The following is an 18,197-nucleotide window of genomic DNA, read 5'->3' on the forward strand; positions in this document are numbered from 1 at the left end:
TTTTATTTATTTTACATTTTTACAAGAAATCGATAACAGCAAAGTGAAAAATTAGCTATAAGAAAGTACGTGATAAATATTTCTTGTTTACGATATTCATCGTATAATTCGTAAACTTTACGAGTATACCTCTTGTCCCAAGAGTGATAGTTGTTTAAGTAATTGTTTCGCGTTAATGAACGTGGTCGAACCGTACGTGATCCGTTTATTAACTCCAGCCCCACTTTTCTGTTTTACATAGTCCACCAGATTTTGGTATTCTATATAATTCCCACCACCAATAACAAAAACGATTACATCTTGGAATGTTGGTTTATTCTTTGGCATCTGTTCTGTATGCTTCAACTGCTTTGGATCCAAGTAACAATAATCATCTGTTTGAGACGATTGCTTCGATTCCATTAGCTCATCGACTATTTTTGTAACCGGCAGATTATGTTTCTTAACGACTAAATTTTTTACTCCTTCCATGACGAAGGATGATCCTTGATTCATCAGTTTCGAAAACATACTGACGGTCTTAGTTCCGCCGCCCTCATAATTGTGTTGAATTTCCGCTATTCTAGTGTAACTTCTTAATCTTTTTATATAAACTAGAGGATTCAAATCACATCCAGCGGCGGACAACGCTGACTCAAGTTTATTGTATTCACTGTCTGACATATTCGTGCAAATGTAATATATAATAGCTAAACGTAATTTATCCTCTGGGGTACCACAATCCGGATCGCTTATAGTCTCTAGCACACTTCTATCCAGCGTTTGCCTACACATTATCTTTTCTTCCAATTCGAAGAACGTATCGAGTCTTCTGGATTTTATATAATTTAAAATACCCGTCGCGATCGACGTGTGCATATCTATCAGCCGTTTCATTTCCAACAGTTGCGGTAAATTATTTACTGCATTTGTTAAACGTGCCGTGTTATTTGAAACCATGGACAGTGCTACTTCACTCTCGTTATCAATACCCATCGTCGATTTAAGCTTCTTGACGTCTTCTTCAAAAGTGCGATACTGCTCTAATTCTTCCTGTATAGCTTCAGCTACTCTAGGAAATGGACTACCTTTGTGTTGACACCAAAATCTGTCTTTATTATCTAGTTCATAAGCCCTAGTCTTCGAACGTGTTCCCCCTGCAGGAGATCGTCCCACATTCTCTTCCACGACAAGTCTATTCAATGCCATTTCCAATACATCGTGCGCCAACGCTTGGTAGGTCCATGTATGATGCAGTGGTGTGGCCATGTCTACATTACGATCTAATAGGATTAAAAGTGGTCTTTGGAAACTGTAATGACCACTTGCTTCGCTTTCAAACAAATTATTTCTTGTGTCCCAAACATTTTCCCTGAGTTTTTTCTCAATCATTTTCCCAACCATCTCAGCAGCATTTCCTTTTGGGCACCTTATAATTGGGACAGTGCCCAATGTGACGAACACAGAGAAGAGGCAATCAACTATGATTTCCATAACAGATTCCATCTCCGTATCTTTTACCTCACCACGATTAATTGCATGGTAGGATATAATATCACTGTTTTGATGTCTGAGAATGAACAGATCATCTTCTAACGATATAAAGTTTAAATATTGATCAAATACTTTATGAATATTCGACACCACTCCACTGAGCAATGCTGCAGCTGCCAGGTCTTCCATTTTCTGTCTGGTTATCGGCGATATAAAGTTTAAATGATAGATATCGTATAATCCACTTTGTAAATCTTGGCCGATCCTGCCCAGATTCTCATCTGTCGGTGCACAAAAATAAATAGCTGGCACCTCAGGGATAGAATCTCTGTCAGAATGCAGCTGCATATGGAGCGTAACACCAAGTTCTCTGAGTTCTTTCACTGATATCAACGGCGAAATAATATCTTGGCCGAGTCTATCGTAAATTAAAACTTTCCACACTGGTACCGCTTCTTCTAACTTCTGTTCCGGTTGATTCAAATTTAACATCTGTTTCAAGGCGTTTATCTGCCTGTCACGTAGGCTCATCATGGTTAATTCTCTTTGAGATCCTTACTTTTAAAACTCTTCCACGTTTTAACAAGTACTGTTAGGCTTACGGATATAAGGGAGTTGTCGAGAGACTACGCAGTATTCTTCCAAAATTGCATTTAAGAAAATAAAATGATTAAAACATCATACTGCAAGCAAATGTGTCAACATTTGACTTTTGACTCTGAATTGTCAAAAAATATCCACGCAGCATGTTAGAAACTATAAGAGGACTTGAATGCTCGGCAATGTAGGCCACATCAATAATTCTCTAACATATAATGCAAACTCTCTAGATTGTTGTCGACTTGTAATTAAAATTTTAAGTTCTACAACTCTTACAATTTAACGAAATAAAAATGCTTTTACGCTGTAATTTTCAGTGGGAATAAGAACTACGAGTTTTGTAAAAATTACGCAGAATGCAATCATCGTGTGTGTTGAAAAGTTTTTTATTTGGTAACAGTGACCGGCGACAAAATGGCGATTTCATTTTGTTGGGAAAGTAAAATCAAAGAGATGTTCAATGTTAACATTAACGTATCGCGTGTGACATGTAAATAATAATCGAGATTCCGTTTATGTAATACTGAAGAAACTATTTTGGCCTTCGAAGGACAATATATATTGCATATTCGATGCGTTTTCGGTGATACGTTTCTGACAGCATGTCCGCAATGGCCGATGACTCTACTTCCCTGCCAAAAAGGCGTCAATTGGTAAACAAATGAATTGTTGCTTTTTAGAAAAGAGTCGTATTCGTAAACAATTTTGTTATAGCGAGAGAGGACTCGAAAGCTGTACACAGATGACTGGACTCTCGGCGATGAAGAGATCGAGGGTCGTAGGACTTTTCAGCTGGATGAAAAGATCGAATGTGAAAGATACAACCTCAACAATTTTTCGGGATTGTTCCGTGAAATGAATGGTTCCGAACTAAACTTGGCATATCTTCAAAAGCACGGTCTCAGCATACCGCTGCTCTTCAGGGACAAGACTGGATTAGGACTGAGAGTTCCTAGTTCTAACTTTTCTGTCAACGATGTCAGAACTTGCGTTGGTAAGTTTGACACAGAATCTGACGATTCAATTGTTTTCATTTCACGTATACTTAGAAAATATTTGTTATTGAGGTTCAAAGAGGATATTGGATGTCATGGATGTTAATACACAGAAGAATGAAGATATGACGATGAAAGAATGGCAAAAGTATTATGAAGATCCCAATAAAGAACGACTGCTAAACGTAATTTCATTAGAATTTAGTCACACGAAGTTAGAGAACTATGTCCAGTCACCTGAATTAGTAAGGCAGGTCGATTGGGTAGATGTCGTGTGGCCGAGACATCTTAAAGATGCACAAGTAGAATCTACTAATTTACTAGAGGATATGATGTATCCGAAAGTACAGAAATATTGTTTGATGTCTGTAAAGGGTTGTTACACTGACTTTCACGTTGACTTTGGTGGTACCAGCGTTTGGTATCATATTTTAAGAGGTGGTAAAATATTTTGGCTCATCCCTCCTACAGAGAAGAACTTGTCTCTCTATCAGGAGTGGGTATTAAGTGGCAAACAGTCTGACGTGTTCTTCGGAGATATGGTAGACAGATGCGGTAGGATAAGTTTAACAGCTGGCATGACATTGTTTATACCGACCGGCTGGATTCATGCTGTGTTTACTCCTCAAGATTCTTTAGTATTCGGTGGAAATTTTTTACATAGTTTCGGTATTGAAAAGCAATTGAAAGTTGCACAAGTAGAAGAGCATACGAAAGTTCCGCAGAAATTCAGATACCCATTTTTCACTGAGATGTTATGGTACGGGAATAAAATTCTTTCGAATAATCTCGAAGACTTAGTTATATTAAATGTATGTCGTTCGTATTACAGGTACGTATTGGAGAGGTATGTTCATGTTCTCCTAGGTAGAAGCCACTTGGACATTTCCGAATTACAACGTCAACATTTGGTACCGCAACATCACCAACATGTGCATCTAACGCCGTTTGAGTTACATGGTTTGAAAGCAATAGTTATGTACCTACACGCGTTACCTTCGACTAAGAAGAATGTGCCCGAACTAATTCGCGATCCGGTTGCTTTAATTCACGATGTTCGGTGTCTAGTAGAACAACATAGGCACGATAATCCGGAAGCAGCTGTAACAGGAAATCCTGTTCTACCACCTCCGCCTCCCTTGTCAATTGCCGATAGGGTAACTAAAACTTTTCATTATTAACGTTGAACTTTTACTTAACGTTTTCTCACACTTTATTGCATATAACAGGAGCGTCTGAGGATAACTAAGAAAAACTTTACAAAAATACAGAGGCATCACTCGCAAGAGAAAAGCTCCGAGAGGGCTTTCCCCCGACGAAGACGTACTAGGTGTAAAAAATGTGAAGCATGCACAAGGACTGACTGTGGGGAGTGCGTATACTGTCAAGATATGGTGAAATTCGGTGGTTCTGGTCGTGCCAAACAGACGTGCTTAATGAGACAGTGTTTGAGGCCTATGCTCCCGGTAACCGCTGCCTGCAAAGTCTGCCAGTTAGACGGATGGGGACAAGCGCCTGCGCCATTAATGGGTATTTATCTCTCCGTTGGAAATGTAACTCAACGCCCAGGTAATAAGTGGAGGTATTACAATTTCGAATTCTTACCACAGGAAAGCCAATACCTACAGCTTCGTCGAGTTTGGTAGAGTGCTCGATATGTTACGACATTGCGCATCCCGAATGCGTAGGAGTAGATGTTCAAAACATAACCGTTAGTGACGATTTACCGAACAGTTGGGAATGTCCCGAGTGTTGCGAAAGCGGTCGAAATTTAGATTGTAGGCCACGTCAACCTAAAGCTCGTGCACGAAAGCTTTCGGTGTCTAGCGCGGCTTCCTCGGCACCAACTACAGATTCCGAAAGAGCAACCACCCCAAGTAAACGTTCAAGACCCGATCCCAGTGATGTAAGTCCCTAAATGGAATCTGATATGGACTAAGAATGGGAAATATTCATAGTTTGTATAAAAAAATTCCAGGCATGGAATGACAGAGAACCGGCCGAGGGTGAACAGCGAACAGCTTTGCGCACGCAACTGGCTGTACAATTAACTGGTTCAAGTAGTAAATCGTTGAAGAGACCACATGTGGTGGTTAGGCCTCTTCCACTTCCACCTGTTCCAAGACCAGGACCCGATTTTAATGGACAATCTTTAGCATATGACAAGACAGCGTTACTCGCTATTTTTAGATTTTTAAACGCGAAGGACCTGGCGAACTGTGCCTTGGTTTGTCGTACATGGGCTAGATACAGCATAGATCCTAGTTTGTGGAGAAAACTGGACATGTCTCATTCCCACCTAACAGCTTTACATTTGACCGGTATCATACGTCGCCAACCGGAAAATCTGTCCCTGGACTGGACGAACGTGACCAAAAGACAATTAGCCTGGCTGTTAAGTAGACTCCCGCAGCTAAGAACGTTATCTCTACAAGGTTGCACGTGGGCCGGAGTTTGTGCTCTGAGAACCTGCACTTGCCCGCCACTTGTCACCTTAGACTTAAGTCATGTATCCGGACTGAACGATTCAAGTTTGAGAGAAGTTCTCAGCCCACCTACAGATTCGAGACCTGGTCTGATCGACAAGACTTCCAGATTGAAACACCTTAAAAATTTATCTTTGGCTGGATGTGATATAACCGACATAGCTTTGAGATATATAGTTCAACATTTACCTTGTATCGAAACGCTAGATTTATCTTCTTGCGGTAGAGTCACCGACGCTGGTGTGGCTCAATTGGCGACTCCACCGGCGCAAGCGGTAGCTAACCTATCATCATTGAATTTGGCAAACTGTAGATTACTCACGGAAACAACATTAGACCATTTGGCAAGATGCAAAATGCTTAAGCGTTTGGATCTCAGACATACGACTCAAGTCTCGACTCAGTCCGTAATTAAATTCGCTGCGAGAAGTATTCATAATTTGCACGTGACCGACGTTAAGTTGGTAGAGGAGAAGAAGTTCAGTGTGGAAGTTACAGCTACATGAAAATGCCTGGCTATTATGAAGATTTTCGGCAAGTGCAATTCGGTTACCGTATCAAGCCATAAACTACGATGAACGATTAACATCATCACGGATTTCAGTTAATAATTATTTATTATCGTAAAAAAGAATCCATCTGCACTATAACGCATCTTCATAATCTAAGAATGGACCTGATTAGTATAGTATTTCTATTCGATATTGTTTAGTTAACCGATTACACTGTGCGAAAATTGATTTTGGACCGATTAAGGACTGTATTATTGCTTGATTTTAGTTATTACGATATAGATGCTGTCTTCCTTTATGTTTAGACAAGTCCACGCAGCAGAAATGTTTAAATGAATACAGGATATTAAATAAGTAATGCAGATTCTAAACAAATATCTTTAAACGATTAAGGTAAAAAACTGCACTAATTCAATTTAAAGTGTGTCGAGGTATAGTCATTCTTAGCATTCCTAATACTAAAATGATGACGTAAGAAAGCAACCTTTGCGCTAATTGTGCAACCGACGAAATCATTACTCGCTTAATATTCAGTATTCTATTGAATCGACATAAAATACTTTCATTAAAGTTAAAAGTTCTTACTGTATTGCCGTGAAATCGTGCATGCAGTATTTCTTTTCTATTCCTATATAAAAAAACACGAATGCGGGTAAAATAGATAATACATTAATGTAACGATGCTACCAATTGCCGATATATTAAGAGAAAAGGAAGAAGTATATTTATTTGTACGCGTATAATTCCATAAAGATTAATTTACTAAAAATTTGCAGAATTAAGCTAGTTCGTTTATATGCGAACTTATCTATAAAACCGACATCATTAATTCGATTAATTCGACTACATCATTTCATGATTAATAGATAGGTAATTAACATTATGTGTATATTAAATGAATGTTTTACTTTTGACCTAAGCCATGTTATACGAATGTTTTTATGTAAGCGAATGTACATACACAATACTTGTTTCTCCCCCTTTTTTTATACGAACCAACTGTCTGCTTTATTTCGTTAATATACATATATTGTATGCATACTATATAAACCATTCGAGAGTGATAATAATAATGTCGAGCAATAAAAATGTAATTATCAACCTGCACCTTAAAGCCGATGATAGCTCACAAATGCTCACAGATTCGTTATTTGAAATGTTACATATTGTGAAACGAGATTATCGAACACGTTTTAAACCACCGTACTAAAGTTCAGCGTACTTTTGAATTTGATAAGAATTGGCAGTACCATGATTTTCACTATTCCTGTTCAACACTTCGAATTGCTTGTAATAAATAAAATTTTTTACAACACGAGCAAGTTATAGAAATACTTAATAAGAGTACGAATAATGTTCTAAAGTTCTAAAGCTGCGACACCACTGTATAGTACATCATGTAATCCACAGGAAATGATTAGTGATATTCCGATTTTCAAATATAATTTTGAATTTTCAAATTGCCGCTATCATTTATTCGCAATAATATTTTACGTACTCCTCCATGCACTGCATTTTCGAAATTTTGTGATATAGCGAAGAGGAAAGTGTTAATCAATAAATATGTCATTACGAAAGAGAAACTTTGTATACTTGTTAACAACGATTTTACGCGCGGAAATGTAATAAAAGTATGATATGCGATCGAAATGTTTGCGACGCCAATGTGTGTACATAAAAGTATATGTTAGTGTACATACGCCATGCAAGAGTTCTTTTTCAAACTAAGTTAGCTGGTAGATGTAATATTTTAGTTTGAGTAAACGTAGTTGTTTGTGTTATTGTGCGTATTAAATAAAATATCGTCGTTGAGAAATAAAGTTTGTTTATTCTCTGGAATATCTACTCGTCGATTAAGTTTCCGTTGCAACTGTTGCTGACATGTGAGTGTTGTGTCGATTTTGTTATAACCTATAAGAAACCTTCGTCTCGATTTATCATTATTTTTATTAGAAAACATTTAACAATATGATAGCAAAAAAGAAGCGATTATTAACAATCTCGTAGAAACATTCGTCACGTCTGTAAAAACTGTTACGAAGAGATGTAAAGAATTCATTTCCTACCTAAATACCTGTCGCGTTGTCTTTTGTTTCAGTCGATAGACACGTTTTGATGTTCCCTTCTTTGATCCGTTGCCGTTGTGTGTGGAAAAATATTTACCTTAGATACTAGAGAAAACAAATTAGCGCGTTTACGAATCGGTACAAAAAACTAGTAGTTCTATACTCTGCAGTTGATTGAACAAAAAATTCTGTTTTGAGTGTAAGATATTCTACAAAAGGCGTCGAGGTGAGTGTGCGTGCATTAGATCGCGTGTTCAAGTTTTCAGATATAACATTTTCTATATTTTTCATATTTAATACTTATATGTGTATGTATACAATTGTCCATAATAATTCTGAATCCGTTTTTACATTAACTTAACCTAATTCAGCTAACACAGAGTCAAGATCTTCTTGGAGAGAGAGACTCTCCTCTCGCTGCTTCACTAAATCATCTTTCAGTCTATCAACCTGTGCCTTAAGCAAATAGTTACCCTTCTTCAATGCAGCCAAACGTCCTTCATGTCTCTTAGCTTGTTTCTGTCAAATTTTAAGCGTAGAAGAAGTTAAGAAATCCTTTCATATTCTTTATATCACATATCTATCTACGTACCTGTAAACTGTCTCTTTGACCATCCAAAGATTCATCTTCATCTTCTGTTTCGGTTTCCTCTTCTTCTTCAGATTCCTCAGATTCAGATTCTTCTGATTCTGTCTCTTCTTCTTCTTCCTCTTCCTTTTCATCCTCTTCACTTTCCGACATTAATTTGGCCATCTTGTCAACTTCTTTCTGAAGATGTTTGTACTTCTTCTTTTCATCTTTTAATAATTTCTGCTGCTGTTTGATCTGTTCTTTCAGCGCATGCCTTTCTTTTCTGGCATTAGTTGCTTTATCCCTGTTAATTTAAAAACCACTCATTTTCGTTGTATGTTAACTTGCATATATTATTACTCACTTGAAATTTCTTATTTTGGTTGTTAAAAGTTTGATTTCCCTCTGCAATCTTTTCTCTGCTTTTGGACCTTCATCTTCTTCCTCTGAGCTTTCTTCTTCCTCCTCTTCCTCTTCTTCACTCTCGCTAGGTTCTCTCTTATCTACACTTTTCTGGGATGCAATTTTTGCTACATCTTTTGCACTTGGGCAACCAGCAAGTGCCATTCCTGAAACAGTCCACCAAATTGCTTCTTCCTCATCGTCTGCTAGCTCAATCACTGGCACAGGCTCAAGCTCTTGCTCTAATCATCAAAGCGTTAAGCATAAAGAAGCAAAATTAGTATAAGCAGTAAACAATTCGAAGTTTTTATTATATGCATTGTTAAAACATTGATTAAGCTCGTCACCGCGTTTTGATGTGTACAAATATTCGTACCAGCTTTCATGCGTCTCTCCAAGGTAGCATACATCCTCTTCACCTCTTCCAATTCATTCTTGTATCTGTCCCTCTCCTCTGTGGCGGAAATATATTCCTTCTCAAACTTCTCCGCGTCCTTCCTAGCATGTTCAGCCTCCTTCTTCAAAGATTCCGTTATCTTCTCGTCAAACTTTCTTTGCTCTTGCACGCTCTTCTGCGACTTCGCGCGTTCGACCTCAGCTTCCAGATTTAAAATTCTCGCCTGCGAAGAACATGAAACGTAATGAGGAAATAGATACCGGTCTTGTCGATTTGAATTCAAGATATGTACTTGTAATCTCTTATTATCTCTCTCTAAAGCTTCCTTATTTCTAAGTTCAAGAGCAAGCATTTGCTTGGTACTCTGCAAATCATCCCTTACGGCATCGATATCGTCCATTTCGTCTGAGACAGACTCATCGGTAGGTTCATCAGCTTTTTGCATTTGTTCCTCTATCGTTAGTTGCCTTCTGAACTTCCTGAGACCTTGCAGCATCGGTTTCGACCGATCGTTAGTCTGCACTTTCTTTAACGATACACCCTGTTGAATCTGCTGCAGCAATTGGTTATGCATGTTCGACTTTTCAGATTCGAACACAAAGTGTGCCTTCCCTAGTTAGAAAGAGCCAATCAGTACAAGAATCGATTCCTCGGTAGATCGGTCTTTAAATCTTTAGCAGATTCGCTGGAGGTAACATGTAAAATACATGTGCGGGAAATAAGGTGCAGGAAAACTCACTAAACACGAAGACAATAGTTAATTCAACGATAATAATATTATTCAGCCACAGACGAAGGGAGTTCCCTTGTAGGAGGTCTGAACAATTAACAACTAAGTACGTGTACTACAAACAGCTCATAGGTTCAGAAACAAAAGCTGATCCGAGCCACGAATCTCATTAACAATTTAATTAATTACACTCGTCGGACGTACGTCCCTTTGGATCGACATTTACAGGGGTGAGACGGGGTTGAAGGCGGACGTAACAAAGCGGAGGGGCTGTTCTCTACTAGCAACTAATCGGTGAAACCGGTTCCTCCTAGGAGTATCGCCCAAAGGGAATCTGAGTAGGATCGAAGTCTGATCGACGATCACCTGCTGGATCAGCTGTAACCTTGTTCACCCGCTCGATCAACGGCGCGCTCCTATCGTTGCATTTCACGTGCCTCAATCTCTTTCCGCTCTCGACTTCCTTCATCATGCTCGCCCAGTCGGGGCGTTTCCGTGGCCTTTGCTTCAACATCTCCAGTTTCTGTTGCTGGTTGACGTTCAACGGCGGAAGATCCTTCAGAATCGTTCTTCCCGGGGGCGGTGGCGGCGGTCTCGGAGGTGGCGGTGGCGGGATCGCTGCCCTCGAAGAGCTTTTCGATAATGTCGGCGCGCCTATTTATAAGAAAACTTTATTTTTATCGTGGCCAACGCAGTTTTTCCTCTCTCGTGCATTGTAAACTTGTGAGGAAATTATAATTCAGACACTCGGAGACGATTCGTGTGCAATTAAAGGTCTCGACGATCCTGGTAGATTTAACAATGTGTGTTCGTGATGTTGTATTTAAATTTTGTTTCGTTGGATTTGTTTGAATCACACAGAGGACAATGCGTGAACGAGTCAGGTCGTCTTTTTGCGATGGGGTTCATGCCGTGTTACCTGTGGTGCTCTCACTCTTGGAGAGAGGTATTGTGTCACCTCGAGATCGAGACCTCTCGATTCGAACCTGTCGTTCGAGCTGTGGCCTCGAATTTGGCTCTTGTCGTCCATTCTCGCGGAGCTTCGTCGGTGCCGGCTGACTGCTCGTATTCTTCTCGCTTTTCGGCTGCGCCGGGATTATCGTGATCTTGCTCTGTTTACGTGGCTGTGCTTCCGCCGCGGGCTTCGCTTCTACTTTCGGTACACTCTATAAATTCACGAACATCAGCCATTAATTTCATGCAAATATTCGTTTTCTTTTCTTCTTCAGCATTCTTCATTTTCCAAGACATTTTATATGTTAAATGTGATACATCTATAATCGTGTTCTTAATACCAGGCGTCAATTAACAAATTGCTTCTACGATCTCGACTCTTTGATCAATTTGTAATCACTTGCGAGAATCAGTCGATTTTCACACGTAAAAGTAACTAAGGATCGTGAGAGGTAGTTGTGTTAAAAGAGCAGATAAGACTTAAAGATATGTTCACCCCCACTCTAACATGCGTTCTATCCTAAAGAAAGAAAGACTCGAGAATTCTCTTGGCAAGGATGAACGTGTGTTCGGTTGTCTTTAAATAATCCAGTTCGTACTTCCTGCTCGCTCGACTGAAAAAACTAAAATCGATATTTTCATAGTAGTTCACTCTTCTTAAAAAAAAATAGTATTTATTTATTAGTTTATTGTTGATCTGCCGAGAAGGACCGAGTGTAAAAATTTTTACCAGTCAATGAGATATAGAATAGAAACATTCCTGGAGTAAAATTCGGGATTTCTGCGTAACTTATCGGTACATTTACGTGAAAGCGTAATATAAACTCGTTAAGAAACTGGCGGAAGACGCAGCTGGCAAGACATTTGAAATAGAAACGCGTGTTCTTTAAATAATCGTGACCCAGAGGCTTATATGCGAGGGCCCGTAAGGCTAGCTTTCTGTTTGATCCCTCATATCGGAAAAATGAAATTAATCCAATTATTTAACGCAGACAGAACAAATGTTTTATAAATTGTAATAATTTTTGTATAGTTCTTCTCTTTCATAATTTAATATCAGTTTTTAATAACGTCATCAATACTGCTAAACAATGTTGCAATCTTGTCATAAGTATTTTTGAACTTTGCCATTCGAACGCGAAACTCAGATGATTTACGGAGAACAAATAAAGCGGTATTTTCGTAGCTTTCGTTGGAAAACTTTCAACCATAAATCTGCAACGTGAAAACGGTTCGGGAATTGAATAGATCGTCGATCAAAATCGCCGATGATCTAACTGTGCGCGACAGTTGTAAACAATATCGTGACGTAGGTGTTCATGACATTAGCACGTGTTTTCGGAAAAGTTCGCCCGTCACGTTTTTCGTATTTCCCTTCGGCTCCAGAATCCGTTCCCGTTCGACAGATTCGCATGGCTCGTTGCCAAACTATCGAAAGTACGTGTTTTGGTTTCGCGTCAACGAAAAACGCAAATAAACAAAAGAAGTTGTAGGGAAATAATAGAATTTTAAATATGAAAGGAGGACGAACATAAATGCAGAGGCCGAATCCTCTGTTAGTCTTGTCATTTTATGATTTCATATTTCTAATAATAATTGCATGGTATAGCACGAATGCAACGTCCCTGTAAATTTCTATTTGTCGAAACGTTTGTAATGCGAACCTGTTATTCGAGATCCACGCGGGTTATTAATAGTACTTTGGAAACTTAATATCTGAATGGAAAAACTGCACGAGAAGGTCGCTTGCGTTTCTAGTAGAATAAGTACGTGTTGGGTCAGACAGCGCGTTACTACGACGAGTTCGCTGTATAGGATTCAAATGAGAAATAAAATTTCTTCTGTTCATCAATTAACATTTTCATCAAACAAATATTTTTTATAACATTTCACGTACAAATAAATATTTTAATGGAATTTATAAAACTTACTTTGAGAGTAACTTTTGTAAACGCAGGAGCGTCCTCGACTTGGGGTTTCGAGTCTCTCCTGGAGTTGAGAGTCCAGGGTGCACTGGGCATTGGTAAAGGTGTAGGACCATCTTTGACCCAAGGCGGCCTAAAGGTGGTCCTCTGCGGTGGTTGACCACCGGCGCCGGGCATTCTTTATCACAGGCTTCCTCTTCTCTATCAGCTTCCCTTTCGACTTCCACCTGTCAATCACGGGGTGTCAGATGTTCGCTCTCGAGGTGTCTCGAGAGCAAGTTGTATCTTCTCGAAGACGCGTACGATGCACCACTGACGGACTCCTGGACGACGGGACGAACTTCGGTGGGGATCGGTTTTCCGTGGGAGAACCACGACCTACTTTTCTCGAAACGTTTCGCACAAATCTCGGATTCTCGCGGTTCACTGATACACGTTAGGTTCCCGAAAGGAACGCTCAGGGTACGAATCGTTGTTGAGTTCCCTTCTTGTCGAGCGATCTCGATTATCGATGGTAATTATCGAACAGCGAAGTGGTTGAGAATTTTTGGGAGTCTGGGAAAGATTGAGACCTGGACCACACATCAGGGCCACGACTGCACCTCCCTAACCGCGCGATATTTTCGTCGACCTGACGTCACGGAGAGTCGCAAGCTCGAAATAGAAGACAGTCCTCTTCTTCTAGGATGCTCGCGGTGACTCTCTCGGAGACACTTCTCTTGATCCTAACGCATGTTTACGATGCACCCGTGCACTCGGCGTTTTTCAATTTCTTTGACCTAGTAACACTTTGGGTGCCGTTAGTAATGCAAACGTGAAACAGACTGACATTAATAAAATAAACATTGTATCATAATGGACAAAGCAATGTTTTCGCAATTATGAAAATCTATCCTCATCCTAGATATCATTAACAAGGCTTGTGTTTAAAGGGTCGGACGATATCGAGAGAAAGACTATCAGCGAGCAGCGCAGAGACACAACGAAGAGTTCCTCAAGTACGATTATTATCAGCAGATCGCGACGTACTTCGAGCGGGAATGTCGAATCGCCAAACACTACGATTCATGGAATTATAGAAATCTCGATCCGAAGGGCGAACTCGCGAAGGCTAAGAAAGCGGAGAAACTTCAAATTAGAAGAAGCAAATTGCGAAAACTATTAAAAGAAGAGGATGAAACTTATAGAAGGGAGTTAGAGGAACGCAAGAAAGTGAAAATCCGTCCGGAGGAGTCGTCGTTGGAGCTGCTGAAGCAAAGATTAAGAGAAAAACGCGCGGAGCAGAGTCTCTATCTGCCCAGGACTTGTCGGAGATATCAATCTTATTTCGTCTGTCCCAAAGAACCGAATAACCCGTGTTGGAATACTACCAGAGACACCGACCCTCAACTTTCCCGCGTCTGCAGAGATTCGACGAATTTCATTCATCGAAACGGCTTAAATTCTTATCGTAGAAGTTCCACAATGAGCGAGACCACGAACAAGAGTTTCCGCGAACAGGAAAAAACAGACTCGTCTCAAGACGTTTCATCCCCGAATTCTAGCGAAGGTGTGAGGCCGAATTCGAGGTATTCAACTCGTTATGCTCATAAGAGTTTGGAGAACACCAACGTAAGAGGCGACGATCCCAGTGATCATCCACCAAACGAAGCCTCGAGCAGATCTAGTCTCGGTTTACCCAGTGATAAAAGCTTAACGAACGGAGATGTCCGTAGCGATGATAAAGAAAACAGAACGGAAGATGCAGTGACCCCCGGTTCGGATCAAACAGATTCGAAGAAGTCGTCGGCGGAACGTTCGATCGAAAGCGAGACCTCGCGAAAATCTGAGGCCATCAAGAGAAAGGACACCCGACAGTTCGAAGTCGAGAAAAGTTTGCCCTGGCTGCGAATGGACCCTGGGGATAAGAATCTCTCGAAGCAGATGTTTTTGTACTTGACTCACAAGGAATTGAAGTGCAAGATCGAGGACCTCGCGAAGAGAGAAACGCACGCGTGCAATAAGCAGTGTTGGGACGAGGCCTTGCGGCTCAGGGACATGAGGAATAAATTGGAACTGAATCGTGAGAAGAAATTGTACAGCATGGACACTCTGGACATTGACGAGGAATCCAGGGAGTTGGTACTAGTCAACATTGGTAAGAGAGAAGCGGAGCTTAACGAGCGGGAGAAAGTCTGTATGGATTCGACGATGTACAGGTAAAGCTTAATGAATCAGTATTATTTTATTTCGAACACATTATATTACAATGAAACATGAACAGAAATATCTCGGCTACGTTATGCATAAGCAAATACATGTAAAGAGTATTGTTAGTTCCCCTCTATATTCGCTCGATGGTCAGATTGCAATACCGACACGCGACCGTGAGCGATACTAAGGGTCTAGGACAACGAATGGCACTTCTTGCTTCTCGAATTAGTCGAACTCCGTCGATGTTGCAACCGAAAACCATGAGTCATTCACGACTCTCTTGGTACACCCGTTTCGCAAATACGTGCCAACACGTTCGTCATGCTTTACGCCCTACATTCGTTCGCTTGATAGATCGTAAATAAATGCCGGTTGGAGCCCCTGAGAATGCGGAGCATGTCGACAAAAGAAGAAAGGGTTGAGTCGCCTCCGCATTCCCAGTTCACTTATTTTCAATTAAATCTATTGCATCTCTTCCCATATCGTTAGAATCATAAAAAACCTATATTATTATATATTACATATGAATTTTGTTGTTATGATGTTCTTAGTGAGGATGCAAAGGCTCTGTGGAAGAAGTGGTTGCTCGAGGATGAGAGGTCGGTGATCAAGGACGCGCGGCAGCAGAGGGAAAAGTTGATGAACAGCTTGGAGAAGGAATGGCAGAATCTCGCGATTCGTGAAAAAGAAAGAATTTCACGTTCCTATCAGAGTGTGATGAACGACTCGGCGCTGCAAGAAGAGCACAAATTATCCGCCGCGATTAACGCGTCCAGGATGAAGTCCGTCTCAAGTTCCTTGAAATATTAGACTTGGCCCCCACCAAGTCTAACATTCGTTTGCATTTCAATATTTCTATTAGAGACATTATCCGATAGCACGTGCTATTGAATGTCATATAAATTCGCGGTGCTTTTTAATCTTAACAAAGTATAACAAAGAAGATTTATAATCTAAATCAAAGACAAGATAGTCTGTTAAATAATATATTAAAGACTGATATCGTATTTGATAATGATATAAAAAAAAGCGATTATACGAGATCCGTTCTATTTATATAAAATTTGATTATTGATTTGTATAACTGAACGTTTTACAAGCATTTACGCTTGTATTTGTGGCAATTATATAAGTATTTAAAAACAATATACTTTTTATTTATTTACTTCAGTTAATACCAACTTCATTCATTAATGTCTGCAATATATTTCTTTTACTTGCGACGATATTACACATTAACATTACTGTATGTTCTAGTATTGATTTGGAAATAAATTAATCACGTTAAACATTGACGTTTATACAGTTCGTATTACTACCGAGAAGACATTATTAAAGAGCGGCATACTTATGGCGCAATTTTTTGCGCCCTTTAGAATATATTGCTACTGAAATAAGAAATAGAAAGCAAAACACTCATCAGTGCAGAACAGTTGCCAGATTCAAGAAAGGTCCTATACTGACGATGAACGAATTAATTAATTGATTATTCCTGAAGTATTCGAAATAGAAGAAAAATTCATAGAATCTTTCTTGTACAGAACGTCAGTGCCTACAACTTCTGTATAATAATTTTTTCGCTAACTTTAATAATACATTAATAAATAAAATTATTTATTGCAAAAACTTTTTCGCAAAGTATAAAGTCGGTATACAAAATTGCCGCGGAGATTCAGTGCCGATAAAGGCTGAATTTATTTTTCGTAGTGACCGCCAGATGGCAGGATGATGTCAGTCAGTCATTCGGTGGAACCTGCGTCCAGTATTCGCGTCGTAAAATCGCATTTGTTAATAATTATTCGCATCGTTGTAACGTGAATTAGTGATAGTTAGTGTACGAAACATCGCGGACATCGGACAGAAGGTTATTCACTCTGGAGGCTTCTTCCTTGTTCATTTTATCCAGTTCGGCGTTCTCCAAAGGGTGAGTTTGAAACTACGCTTTAAACTACGACACAGACTACGCTTTAAGAAGATTACGCGTAATTATCATTGCACGCCATAATTAAGATGATTCTCCGAATATTATTGGGTTTATGTATGTATATATGACACAATGTAAAGTTCTCGACGAAACGTGATCTGAATTAACATGTATAATAGTTAGGAACATAGAAATCGCGTTCCCTTCGAAAGACGCGTACAATGTACGTCATCTCGTGTTCGGCTATCAGTTAAATTCTGCGAATTTGTAGAATCCGGTTTTCCCATTAACGTGTGGAAGCGCGTTTAGTCACGAGTCGTGGCAAAACAAATCGAGGGTAGCCGCTCGTTATTGTTCTTATTCGGAACCGTTAATTAAGAGGCTGACGCTTCCTCGTCTGGAGGAAGGCGCGAAAGAATTTCCGTGGAATTCGCGGTAGCGTAGACTAGGTGGTCGCCATTAATTCTCAGGCATGGTTAGCGACAACGACCAAATTAGTCGACCAATTCGTCAAACGGAGCGTTTCCCTGGTAGGCGTGCGTACGTATCCGCCGCGTGGTATTTCGCGTGTAGACACGCTTGCGCACTCATCCCCATGCGCTATGGAAAATGCATTCGCATATGCGACCTGAGCCGTTAAAACCTTTGGTTGTAATTAGAGAAGTAAATCAAATTTCTACTTCAAGTTATTTTAAAAGTGAATATTTATTACTTTAAGAATACAATTTGTACATGTTAACTGCTAGCTGTTTTTAAGGACGATTGCACGTGTCGAGGTCAACACGTAAGGAATGCGTAGCGTAGTTTTAGAAACATTAGGATTGTCAAATGACGGATACATTGTAAGTAGAACCAAGGAGTGTGGAAGGAAATGAGACCTGGTAAGAGGACTGTGAAGAACATCGCTTACCCTAGACGCTCCGAGGAGTACGAATCGATCTAAATATTTAACATGTATTATCATTCCAA

The 18,197-nt window shown here is 39.8% G+C and overlaps 4 protein-coding genes across 5 annotated transcripts in view; 2 read left to right on the forward strand and 2 right to left on the reverse strand.

Annotated features, from left to right (window-relative positions):
- Positions 1-2,230, reverse strand: part of Slh (sec1 family domain containing Slh) — a 3,218-nt gene extending 988 nt beyond the window's left edge. Inside the window, exon 1 of the mRNA XM_018021430.2 lies at positions 717-2,230. Coding sequence (XP_017876919.1) covers positions 717-2,007 — 1,291 coding nt within the window. The 5' untranslated portion in view covers positions 2,008-2,230. The remainder of the gene's footprint in view (positions 1-716) is intronic.
- Positions 2,231-2,486: 256 nt separating this feature from the next.
- On the forward strand, positions 2,487-7,384 carry LOC108623065 (jmjC domain-containing histone demethylation protein 1). Of its 2 annotated transcripts, none has more exons than XM_026812001.1 (7): positions 2,487-2,726; positions 2,788-3,067; positions 3,141-3,828; positions 3,901-4,225; positions 4,340-4,598; positions 4,679-4,974; positions 5,047-7,384. In XM_026812001.1, exons 1-7 carry the CDS (start codon positions 2,676-2,678, stop codon positions 6,058-6,060), a joined length of 2,913 nt encoding a protein of 970 aa, XP_026667802.1. In that variant the 5' UTR covers positions 2,487-2,675; the 3' UTR covers positions 6,061-7,384. The 2 variants fall into 2 exon arrangements, with proteins under 2 accessions (XP_026667802.1, XP_026667801.1); XM_026812000.1 differs by having other exon boundaries at positions 2,488-2,726; positions 4,298-4,598.
- A 367-nt stretch (positions 7,385-7,751) lies between these two features.
- On the forward strand, positions 7,752-16,450 carry LOC113464085 (trichohyalin). The gene is made up of 3 exons (XM_026812002.1): positions 7,752-7,949; positions 14,044-15,309; positions 15,856-16,450. Coding segments are annotated over exons 1-3 (1,527 nt in total). The 5' UTR covers positions 7,752-7,947; the 3' UTR covers positions 16,115-16,450.
- LOC108623066 (glutamic acid-rich protein) lies at positions 8,386-13,676 on the reverse strand. The gene is made up of 8 exons (XM_018021342.2): positions 13,118-13,676; positions 11,152-11,398; positions 10,599-10,886; positions 9,795-10,114; positions 9,482-9,725; positions 9,068-9,272; positions 8,725-9,007; positions 8,386-8,651 (listed from the first exon to the last, which is right to left on the reverse strand). Exons 1-8 carry the CDS (start codon positions 13,286-13,288, stop codon positions 8,490-8,492), a joined length of 1,920 nt encoding a protein of 639 aa, XP_017876831.1. The 5' UTR covers positions 13,289-13,676; the 3' UTR covers positions 8,386-8,489.
- Positions 16,451-18,197: the final 1,747 nt, after the last annotated feature.

Source organism: Ceratina calcarata, unplaced genomic scaffold (assembly GCF_001652005.2).
Source record: "Ceratina calcarata isolate Rehan_Ccalc_2016 unplaced genomic scaffold, ASM165200v1 scaffold250.2, whole genome shotgun sequence".
Taxonomy (NCBI): domain Eukaryota; kingdom Metazoa; phylum Arthropoda; class Insecta; order Hymenoptera; family Apidae; genus Ceratina; species Ceratina calcarata.